The 11,801-nt window shown below is 35.7% G+C and overlaps 1 protein-coding gene across 3 annotated transcripts; it reads left to right on the plus strand.

The window, feature by feature from the left end:
- Positions 1-1,227: 1,227 nt before the first annotated feature.
- On the plus strand, positions 1,228-10,840 carry LOC129872316 (protein SCAR3). 3 transcript variants are annotated; one of them, XM_055947260.1, is made up of 9 exons: positions 1,228-1,646; positions 3,948-4,111; positions 4,372-4,495; positions 4,578-4,710; positions 6,248-6,315; positions 6,457-9,490; positions 9,635-9,739; positions 10,208-10,315; positions 10,498-10,840. In XM_055947260.1, the coding sequence occupies exons 1-9, from the start codon at positions 1,492-1,494 to the stop codon at positions 10,540-10,542; spliced, it is 3,936 nt and encodes a 1,311-aa protein (XP_055803235.1). In that variant the 5' UTR covers positions 1,228-1,491; the 3' UTR covers positions 10,543-10,840. The 3 variants fall into 3 exon arrangements, with proteins under 3 accessions (XP_055803235.1, XP_055803236.1, XP_055803237.1); XM_055947261.1 differs by having other exon boundaries at positions 1,234-1,646; positions 9,638-9,739; XM_055947262.1 differs by lacking the exon at positions 1,228-1,646 and having other exon boundaries at positions 4,021-4,111; positions 4,361-4,495.
- The last annotated feature ends 961 nt before the right edge of the window (positions 10,841-11,801 follow it).

Consider the following 11,801-nt stretch of genomic DNA (forward strand, 5'->3'; position numbering starts at 1 on the left):
TGGGAAAATAACACAAACTAGACTCATTAGGCAAAATATTTACTCAAATTAGACTTACCCTAATTTATTTACTTGATTTGGACCTTAGGGCCAAACTATTTATGTAAGTGCCCCATCCTTTTTGATACCTGCTTGATATCATCACAGTATTATATACTCTGATGGTATCAAACAGTTTCGCTGAAGAATCGTCTCTTTCTTCTTGATACCATCAGATTATATATATATATATACTCTTATGTTATCAAATGTATATTTATGCCAGTGTCCTTTCCCTTGTTCCTCTTTGATACCATTAGAATATATATCACTGCCTCTTTCTTCTTGATACTATCAGAATGTATATATATACTCTCATAGTATCAAACGCACGAGATAGATAAAAATAAGAGATATGAAAATAATGGGATATTCAATAATAAATAGTTTTCTTTTTTGGAGTATAAAAATAATTATCCCTTTAAAATTCACTCGAGGAAATAGTTCACTATCTCCCTTCAAAATAATTTGGCAAGTTATCCTAATAAAAAAATGAAAATTTAATGTTCAAAATTGTAGGTTCGATGAAGAAACATATGTAGTTGACGCTTTTATTTGTTCGATATTGTCAAAACGTTGTTAGAACTTTTTTTCTAAAGTGTTTCGATTTCAATAACCTTAATTTTTTTAAATACATTTTGATTGAGGTAAATATTTTGTAAAATAAATGACACTACTAATGAAAGAAAAAATGTTTGAAGCTCAAATTATGTTTAATTTATTACCCTCGGACTCGTACTTTTGCATAAATCTGCAAATTATAATTTTTATTTCCCATTTTTCCTTTCTAAATTATTCGTTGCTATTTTGCCAATCTTTTATCCACTCTAGCTTACATTTTTTGGAAAAGTATGCAATAAGGGAGAGGAATAAAATTACAAGGTGAAATACCAAATATAGCCAACCAATGCATCTCATTCGAAATTCAGTATCCGTTCGGATTGACTTTTTAAAATATTTTAAAATCAAAATAGGTTTTACTTTACTTATTTTTATAATATTTGAATAAAACAATAAGTATTTATAAGCCCCCAAAAATAAAAAATTAGAAGTTAAAAAAAACCGAGTACTTGAACTTAGGAGGGTAAATTGTAATTTCATTATTCATAAAGGGCAAGACAGTCTTTCCACTGTTGTTCAACCTGTAATGATACCACCCACCCAGGAAGCATGGCTTGTAGAGTTGGCAATGTCGTTTCTCTTTGGACAAATTCACCATTTTCACTCTCTCTAAGCTGAAAACTACATACCCATCGTTTTCTCTCTCTACATATACAAATTTTTCTCTCTCTATCTAACCAAGTAGTTAAGCTGCTCCACTCCTTCAACTACCCCTCTTTACTTTCGCTCTCATCATTCCTTCATTAATTTCTCCTGTAATAATACTTCTCTCACATTCAATTAAAAAATAATTTTAGGCAGAGTAGAGAGAGAGAGGTGTGAAACGGAACGATGCCGTTGGTGAGAACTGCGGTGAGGAATGTGTACGGATTGGGAACGCCGGAATTGTACCGAGACGCCGAGAAAGAGGATCCCAAGGCGGTGCTTGACGGAGTTGCAGTCGCTGGACTCGTCGGGATCTTGCGTCAGCTCGGCGATCTCGCTGAGTACGTTTTTCAATTTTTCAGAATTTTTTATGCACATTTTTTTCCCTTCATTTTGTGAGCTCTGAAGCATTCTCACTCTTTCTTACTCTATTTCTCAATCCTTTTTCATCTTTGATTTTTCATTTTGTGAGCTCTGAAGCATTCTCACTCTTTCTTACTATATTTCTCAATCCTTTTTCATCTTTGATTTTCTTTTAAGTTCTATTTTGTTATACTGTGGTGAAGTTGAAGTAATTTCTGAAAAAAATTGAACTTTTTTTGTGCTGACTAAACGCAAGTATTGCTGAAATTTCAAATTAGTTAATCTGAAATTTTGCTGAATCTCGAATTAATTTTATAGCTTAGCAAAGTTACATTGATTCGATGAGAAGGAATTATCTAAATTTTGATCAGCATCTTTCTTTTTTGTTGTTTTCCTTCTTCATAATTATTTCCTTAGTCATAGTGCATGTAAAATAAGTTGTTCCTCCGTCACACTTTCATGACACAAATATGTTAATTTGACTGGTAGAATTATATATAAGTAGTGGAAGAATTTTCCTTGGTATCAATGCACACTTAGCTAAAGATTCATATATGTCATGCTACTAGTTGAGAATAGGTTTTAGACTTGTTAGAGAGCTTTTAATATTATTGTTATTATTATTTATTATATATATTTAACTTATTTTTCTCTTTTATTTTATTTAGTATGATGATGATATGAAATGAGGAACTCGGGATTCATATAGTCCACCTCTAACTTGTTTGAAACTGAGGTGTAGTTGCTGTTGTTGTTTGATTTGGATTTTTGAAACTATACTAGTGATGTTAAACACTTCTGGATATTTCAAATAGAAAGATGTCATTTAAATTAGGAGAAAAAAGATGATGTCTTAAAAAAAAGAAAAAAAAAGGTAACTTCTTTCTCTGTTTCAATATTTTGGTTACTTCGGATCTACCAAAGTCAAATTGACTGAATTTTGGGGAAAAATGAGAAAAGGATTACCTTTTCATTTGAAGATAGCAAATAGAGATTAACAAAGGAAAAATGTGCTAAAACGTTTTATCATATTGACTCCACAGAATTATGAAGTGAAAAAATCTTTAGACGAAAGGGGTATCTATAAAAGTGCTTTCAAAAGAATCTTACTCTATGGCCATCATTCTGTAAGGAAAATAATGTTGTATTTGGAAAGTTCAATATGATTCTGCTTACATTTGCAACATTTATGATGAGGCACTTGGTAACCATGATCAGAGAAAGTATAGCTACTGCTAATCTTAACATGTGACTGCATTGCAATTGTTGTCTTGGTCACTTGAGTGGTGGTTCTTCACATGTACATTCGGCTGTCAACTTGACTAAGGCTTTCGGCAGTCAATCTTGTGCAATATGGTGGGGTTTATCAGGGAATACTGTGGTTCTAGCATTCAACATTAATATATTGGGTTTTATAGTATTTGACATCTTTAAATATGTTATTACTGAAGAATCTTTCTTTGTTTTTCTTTTCCTGTGAAGTGCATGCTAGTCTGCTAGAAACAAGCTTTTCTTAGGCTAATTGGAAGATATGGTTGATTTCAGTATGATAGTGATGGACTTGTCTGGTTGTTTCTGAGTTTTAGTTCTAGTATATCTTTTACTGCAGATAACTTAAGTACTCTGAATTAGTCATATGTTATTTGGAGCTAAGGTTGATATTGATATATAAGTTGCAGGGGTATTTCAAACAGCCAATAATACTATGTTTGACCAAGCTTCTGAGAAGACAAATACTATGTTTGACCAAGCTTCTGAGAAGACAAAAGTGCTTATTTTAGAGAATTTGGGTGTTTGGCCAAGGTTTTAGTAAAAAAATAAATGCTTCGAATAGTAGCAGAAGCTGGAAAAAATTAGCTTTTTCCCTGGAAACTCCTGCAGCCTTGGCCAAGCACAAATTACTGCTCTAATATTGGCAAAAGTGCTTTCCAAATTGATTAGCCAAACACAAACTGCTACTCTTCAAAATCACTTTTTCAAAAGACCACTTTTGACAGAAAAAAACGCTATTCAAAATAAGCAGATTTTGGCAGCTTGGCTAAACAGGCATAAGTCTCAAACGTGTTAACATTTTGCCTTATCCTTTAAGATCAACAGAAGTTCCTTAGGAAGATTGGGGGTACATACTATTACCTATTGCTCTATAGTAATTTTTGGTCTTCATTTGGTGGAATGAGATACGTGTAAGTTTACTCTCAGTTTGATGTCCAATTAAGGATTGGATTTGTAACTTTTGAATGCATAGAACGTAGTAATTAAGAGTAGTTTTGTACTTGTAGATTTGCAGCGGAAGTGTTTCATGGCTTACAAGAGCAAGTGATGGTTACATCCTCGAGAAGCAATAAGTTGGTTGCTCGGGTGCAAAATATTGAAGCTGCACTTCCTCCACTTGAGAAATCAGTATTGGCACAACGGAGTCATTTACACTTTGCTTATACAGCTGGTATGACTTTTTAATCTCAATTATTGGATTCCTTCAACCGATGAAAGAAGACAGTGAGAATGGGGGAAATTTGGTTTTATTTATCTCACTCAGATATACCTGTCTATGATAAAAATGATGTTCCAAATAGTTACACAAATGAAGTTTTGCTTGTAGGCAATGCTTCAATTTCGGTGTATTTGGAATATCCATTTCCGCAGCTTAAATGGCTTCTTTTTTCCTGTTCGATTTTTTTTTTTATGGAAGCAGTTGGTATGCAGGATCCAATTGGCATGCACGTATCCGGAGTGAACAAAATCATTTTATTTACAATGACTTGCCAAGATTTATCATGGATTCGTACGAAGAATGTCATGGTCCACCACACTTGCATTTGCTTGACAAGTATGTGAACTCACCTTTATAGCTATATTTGTATCTCCTGATTGCACTGTTACACTCGTGAAACTTTTACTTGTCTCTTCAGATTTGACCCTGGTGGACCTGGATCTTGCTTGAAAAGGTATTCAGATCCGACTTTCTTTAAGAGAGCATCAATTGGGTCAGACGAAGAATATATTGCCAAAGTCCTAAAAGAAAAGAAGGGTCGAAAGATTAAGGTATCTTATGAATACTTCTGAAATTACCTGCCACAGTTTAACTAGTGTAGATTGACTTGGGTTTTTTATGAGCAGTATCTTCGTATATATTCACAGGACATAAAGGATATTATAAAGTTGAGGAACTACATCTTAAATAGAAAAATACAAGTATCACACACATCAGTGAAGGCCTCTCCAAAATGTCCCTTGCATATAGATAGAGCCAGAAGTATGCTGTATGGGATATGTTAGCACCATATAATTAGCAGGGACAGCTAGAAATTCGATTCAGAGGAAGAAGATCATTTTATGTTAAATATATAGATTTAGGAGTATAATTTTGTATTATTTTATATACATAGACAAGAAGAAGTCTATAATGAGATAAAATTAATGAAAACTGAATGAAACGAAATGTACTTAGCTTTGATTGAAAACTCACACACAAATTTAGCAGATAAAAAAGAAAAAGAAGACCAGCATGTTAATTAATATCACATTGGAACTGTCTTTTCAACAAAGAAAAAAGTGGTCGTTCAAATTAAATTTTCTTTTGGACATAGCATTGTTATCTAAATAAACCAAATGAAACAAATATATAACTTACATTTGTCAATCGTTGGAACAACGAAATAGGGCAGTCCGGTGCAGTAAGCTCCCACTATGTGCAGGGTCTAGGTAGACGGACCACAACATTGCCCTTTCTTTCATCTTTTCTGTGTTGTCTGTTTAGTTTTTTGGTTTGCTGAACTTTCTTTCTGTGAAAGCTATATCTCATGTATTAATTACTCTATCCTCGATCGGGAGGGGGGGAGGGAGGGATAAATAGAAACCCAGAAGAGTCCAAAACTAGATAGTTGTATTAATTCATACCAAATGTTAGGTATCCACTGCCAAAATATCAATATATGGTTGTCCTTTTTCCTTTATTTTTCTTGTTTTGGGGTTGTTCATGGGGGAGTTGTTAAGGAATTTGGCATTAAAAAAATATTTGAGGAGGGGAGGGGGGAGGACACAGCCCCCTCTAACACTCCCCTTTTCCATCTGAGCATACCAGTGCTTGACATTGATGACATCTAATTTTGCACGGTGAACATCAAGGATTTACTAAAAGCACAAGTTCGTACTGTCTGTTTATAATTGCATTAATCTTAAATTTTTGCCATAACCACACTCCTAACAAAGAAACGGTAATGAAAGGTGATGCTATATATGCAGATTGAGCAAAAGAGGCAGGGGGGATGGACTTTTTAAGAGTCATCCTTCCATTAGTAAAAATCGAAAAGGATCAGAGCTTATTTGTACTCAGATTTTGTTCTATTCCCTGGTTTAAACAGTCTTTTGTTTAATGGGTTGTTACTATGGCCCTGAAATATTAGAATTTTCCTTCTGTAGTGCTGCTTATTATAAGCTCAAGAAATAATGTAGCTCCATTGGTGTTCTTCCAGCAAATGGTCATGAATGTTAAACAAAAATCTGAGCTATAGCAAGCTTGTTACATTTTGGTTGTAATTTCAATAAATTTCTAACGCAAATATGTGTCAACATTGAACAGAAGAAACGATCATGGAGGAGGAATGGAGAAGTCTCTCGTAGTACGTCTATGCCCAATTATGGTAGTAGGTATGTATTGCTCGTCTTCTCGTGGACAGAAAAGATTGAGAAAAAGTGGTGACATTAGAGAATTGATGTATGATTGGGGTAGTATATTTATAGCTTTTACAGATAGGACTTTTCTGAAAGATAACTTTGTGATTTTTGCAGAATGCAATTTTCTTCTAGAAATCTCGATAGGCGTCCTTCCTGGGTTCAGAGTTTCTCCACATATGATACAACCCTCAAATCTGACATCGATTTGAGACATGGGTCGGTCCTAAAGGAATGTGTTTCACAGCCAAGTTTCTCTATTCAACCTGAAGATGGAAAATCAGAGACTGTCTCGTCTCCAATAAAAATGCAGCATAATCAGTCGTTTGATTATTCTTTTCTTGAAGAAAAGAGTGATCATGCTTACAATGATATTGACAATGATTTTTCTCAAGAGCTAACTGATCTTGTTTCAACGTCTGTTGCTTGGAACTTGAAGATGCAACCTGACACACAAGAGTCTAAAGGATCCTTTGATTCGACTTCACAACTTCATCTTAACAATATGCTTGATCATACTTTTCCTGAGGAAAGATGTGAAGTTGTTTATGATGACATTGGTAATATTGTATCCAAAGAGCAAGCTAGTCATTGCACATCTTCTGTTACTTGGAATGATGAAACAGGACGTGAGAAACAAGAGTCTAGAGAATCCTTCTCTTCTCCATCCCAGATTCATCATGATGATTTGCCTGATTGTGCTTCCCCTGATCGAAAAGGCGATGATGAGTACAGTGACATAGGAAATAATTTAACAGAGGACCAAATTGGCCGCAACTTATTGTCTGTTGCTTTGAGTGGTAAGATGAGAACTGCAGAAGTAGAATCTAAAGAAATTTTCTACTCTCCATTGCAGATGAATCCAAGTGCTTCCATAGAAGATGCTTCTCCTGATGAAAAGCTTTGGGTCATATCTGATGAAGAGAGCAACAATTTTCCACAAGGGCAAGTGGTTCCTAGTTCACCTTTCTTAAGTAGCAGTGTTAAGAATGAACAGTTGGACCTGATTATTCAGAAGTATGATTTTGATGAGAGTTTGGAGACATGTCAAGAAAATCTACTCCTAGATACGCAGGTATTAGATTTAGCAACTTCTGAAAATATTGAACAGAAAAGTTCTGAGCCTGAGGCTGAAATTATACAAAGGTCAATATCTTATGAAAGCCAGTTTGATGACATTGAAAGTGAAACTGACAATTTTATGGATGCACTTAACACCATTGAGTCAGAGTCTGAAACTGATTTGGATTGCCATAGAAAACAAGCAATGGAGCTGGAGTCTAGTTTGAAGACTGAATCATCCTTGAATGGAACCCGTGGAAATAGAGCAGAACTTTCTGATCGGAATTTGTCTACTCCTACACCTGAGGCTGCAGCCAGAAATTCCCCTGAGAACTGTGGTTTTGGTGGTAAGACCAACTTGGCATCTGCTGACTCTGATCCTGGAGCTTTCTCTTTCTCTGACAAAGTAAAATGTGAGGAAATTCCAGAGAATATCTCTTCAGGGTTTGGTGAGTTTTTATCGTCTCCGCAGATAGCTAGAATTACTTTAAAACCAGACAGTTCTATTGGTGTCCCTTCAAGTAAAAGATCCAATAATCTGGAAGCATCACAGGAGGAACCACTTCTTAGCAATCGTATCAGCTCTAGCCCTAGGAATCCTGGTTCAGCATTACCAGTGGTCAACAAGATCCATTGTGGTCCTTCCGACTCTGAAAAACCTCCACCCCAACTTCTTGGCACTCCTAAAGTCAAATTCTGGACAAATGGTGGCTTGCTCGGGCTTGAGCCCTCAAAGCCACCAGATGGTGTAATAAATAGTGTTGGTCAAGTTTATGAAGCTAATCAAAATGAGGTACTCGTTACTTCAAGGCAAGATCCTGTTCCCAGCAGTGAAAAACATGCAGGAAAACAAGATGATGTACAGAATACGTCAAGAGAGAAAGCTGATTGCCAAAATTCTGGTCAAGCAGTTGCCTTTTCTATTAAGAACATATCTTCAAGATTTTCAGCCAAAGATTTAGATGTCAAACTTGGCAAGTCAAGTAATTTATACCAGCAAAATTTCACTGATAAGCCCCTACACAGTTCTTTAAATGGATCTGGTATGACATCTAGGACAATGGGACCAGTGAATCCAGAATCCCTAACTATTGCAGCTGGTCAAGAGAACGGAAAGAATTCATCACGTATTCTTGAACTAGGTAATAGATTGCTTACAAATGGGTTTCATGGGAAACTCTCACTAGGTTGGAATGATAACACTGATTCAGCCAGTTCCTTGAACACTGGAAGCAATGAGCTAATAAATGATTACCAACAATGTGTGGGTAGAACAATTAAAGACTTCCCAGGAAGAGGATCCCCCTTCACATCACCTTCTTCATCACCCCCACTTGGACATATGAAAATCTCATTCCAGCCAATAGACAGCATTGAGACTACGAAACTGAAACTCAGATTTCCTGATAGGAGTAATATCCATGAAAGCAATAGTGATACGTTTCCTTCATTTCAGCTGGTACCAGAACCTTCTATTCCTCTGCAAGAAGTTGGTTCAGACTCAGATGATGACACATATTCCAGATCATCTCCCGATCTGTCAGATGATTATCTTAGCCATCAGTCTGAGTCAAACTCTGAACAGTGGGAATCTGGTAACTCTCCTAATTTAAAGGATCAAGAATTATACAATGCTTTGCATAGAATGTCATTAACTGAATCAACTTCAACATCTTACGAGAATGGCCAAACAGCTCATCAGGATTTGCACGCCTGCAGTAGACGTCATAGTCCTTTTGCAGAATACTCTCTGGAGGATTGTCAGTCTGATAATTTATTTGATCTTCCAGTTCTGGATACCCAGCATTCCTCATTCAAGCATGGAGTAGGTAATGCTACGTCTGCAAGAGATTTTCTAGAGCCATTGTCTGGTACGGAGTCTACACCACCTCCTCCACCTCTCCCTCCAATGCAGTGGCAGAGTATGCAATCACATTTAGATGATGAACAAGATGATCTACATCTTTATTCTGAAAACCGTCATGTTTTTGATCACAAGGAGCCTGTATCTACTATTCCAAATCAACCTAAGCCTCCTCCATTTAAGCAAAACCAAGTTATTGAAGCTGCATTTACATTGAAAAGCAAGGTATTCTTCTTGACCACACTACAAAAGATCAAAAGGAAATGAAATTGAAAAAGCAACAGAAATTTTGTTTAGAAGGTTCACTTTTTTGCTTTCATATCACACTCGATTAAGTAGGTGGTGACAATAACACATTTACACATGCAGCAGCCACACTCGATGGACACAACTGGGCAGCAATTTGCTGATCATGCTGAAAATGGCAGAGGAATCAATGAAAAGGAAGACTTCCTGCACCAGATTAGAGCAAAAGTGAGTGGTCATTATTGTCGTGTTGGTGATTGAATATGTGCCTGCAACTGGTTTTGATATTGATTAGTGCAGATTTATTTACCATCTTTATCTGTTAATTTTCTTTAAGCCCGTGTGAATTTGCTGAATATTTCATGACTTTATATCTGATTTGGAGAATCAACTATCAGCTCTTTTTGAATTGGATATTGGATAGCTAAGCTAGTTGTAGCCTGCTCCCTCAATGGGTTCGCTAGCTTCTTTAAGACCCATGTTTCCTTGAACTACCCTCTAATTCTCTCTCATGAATGTGACCCACATACTGTAGGTAATTGTCTTTCACTGTTCTTTGAAACGTGAGTGGGGGTTGAAGTCACCTTGAAGTTATGATCTTCATACTTGAGGATGATGAAGCATTTAATAATTACCAATTTCATGCCATTTGACGAATTCTTATTACCTTCTTTTCCTTTTTGTTGTGTGATTCAGTCCTTCAATCTTAGACGAACTGCTCCAGCAAAACCAACTGGAAGTACAGGGCCTCCAGCAAACGTCAAGGTCACTGCAATTTTGGAGAAAGCCAATGCGATCCGTCAGGTATCAACATCCTACCCTGCATTCTTCTCTCCCTTGTACAACCCTTACTTCCCAAATCCCCACCCTCATGGTCATGAACAGAAAAAGGTGGAGTGAGGAGGTTCCAAATTACCAACACATTTAGGCTAAACTGTCAACTTGTTCCTTCCATTGACTTACTATTTTCAACTTATTGTATTCAGGCAGTTGGAAGTGATGATGGAGAAGATAACTGGAGTGACACTTGAAATAGCATGATGACATTAGTCTATCAAACCCAAGCTTGTATAATTTTGCCTCTGGAGTTGGGTCAGAGTGTCTGTAAATAATTAGTTGTTATCTGTAAGTATTTTTAGGTCCTGTTTTTTTGTAAGTTTTTACCTTAGGTAGCTTTCAACCTGTTTCTGTAAACATTGTGCTCTAGACTCTAGTACGACCCAGCAACATTGTCGAGGCATAAATTTATGCATAAAGCCTGTTTATATGAAGACACCTCTCTTATGATGCTTTCAACATTTATCTACGTAGTATTCTTGCGTTATTAAACATTATTTTTCTTCATTCATTTTTAAAATTTATTCTGTAACTTAGCCGGTTGTTCACGACTCAAAAATTTCTGAAAGCGTCCTTTCCTTCTAGGAAGGAATCATGGGGAAAAGGTGTATTTATTTATTAAAATATATACTATCTTGGGTTTTGACTAACTTCACTGAAAATTAGGGTCAAACTCCGAGATCCATGGCAACTTGGGTTATAAATATTAAGTACCTAATTTTGCAAGTTGCATTCTCTACTAGTTGCTCTACGACCATCCACCTATACACAAGTCACAACATAAGGAAGCTTGACGACCATTTTAGAGGTGTGATAGTTGAGATTTCAAAGATTGAGTAGTGAAAAGAAATTATTTTTTTGATAAAATTAATATAAATATTATGGTAAAATATTCATATCAACCATTATTTCTTAAGGAGCTAGCAAAATTCAAACTGAACAAGTAAACGAAGAGAAAAGTGATTAAAAGAATAATTATGAGTTTTTGGACCAATACAACCTTAAAAAGCAAGCTGTTCATAATCATTAATCAAGATATATAGCTGTGGTATAATTAATTACTAGGTAGAAAGCTTTGGCTTATTGACTTTGGAATTGACTTTTGGACAGGTCTTACCCAGAAATGAACTGAACTTGCTTAAGAAAAACACCTTAATTCAACTGGACTACCTTGTTTCTAAAATCTATTGAGGCGATCCTTGTTTTCTGCTACTTGATTAATTTGTTTTTTCTTTTGAATCTTTTACAACAAATAAAATGCAACCACCTTTTTGCCTAACTGGCCTTGAAGGAGACGCCACTAAATATTATTCTATTTAGCCTGAAACTTGCTCCTCTTTTTGCGCTTTCTTTTATATGCTCGGTGGACAACTTATAATAATATAAATAAAGCAAAAATAAATAAAGAATTTGATCCGTAACGTATCAATCAGTCATTATGTCGTAATACTTG

Source organism: Solanum dulcamara, chromosome 11 (assembly GCF_947179165.1).
Source record: "Solanum dulcamara chromosome 11, daSolDulc1.2, whole genome shotgun sequence".
NCBI classification, from domain to species: domain Eukaryota; kingdom Viridiplantae; phylum Streptophyta; class Magnoliopsida; order Solanales; family Solanaceae; genus Solanum; species Solanum dulcamara.

Coding starts and splice junctions, on each gene's coding strand:
- LOC129872316 (XM_055947260.1), top strand. CDS start 1,492: ATGCCGTTGGTGAGAACTGCGGTGAGGAATGTGTACGGATTGGGAACG. Junction 1,647..3,947: donor CAGCTCGGCGATCTCGCTGA/GTACGTTTTTCA, acceptor TTGTACTTGTAG/ATTTGCAGCGGAAGTGTTTC. Junction 9,491..9,634: donor CATTTACATTGAAAAGCAAG/GTATTCTTCTTG, acceptor TTACACATGCAG/CAGCCACACTCGATGGACAC.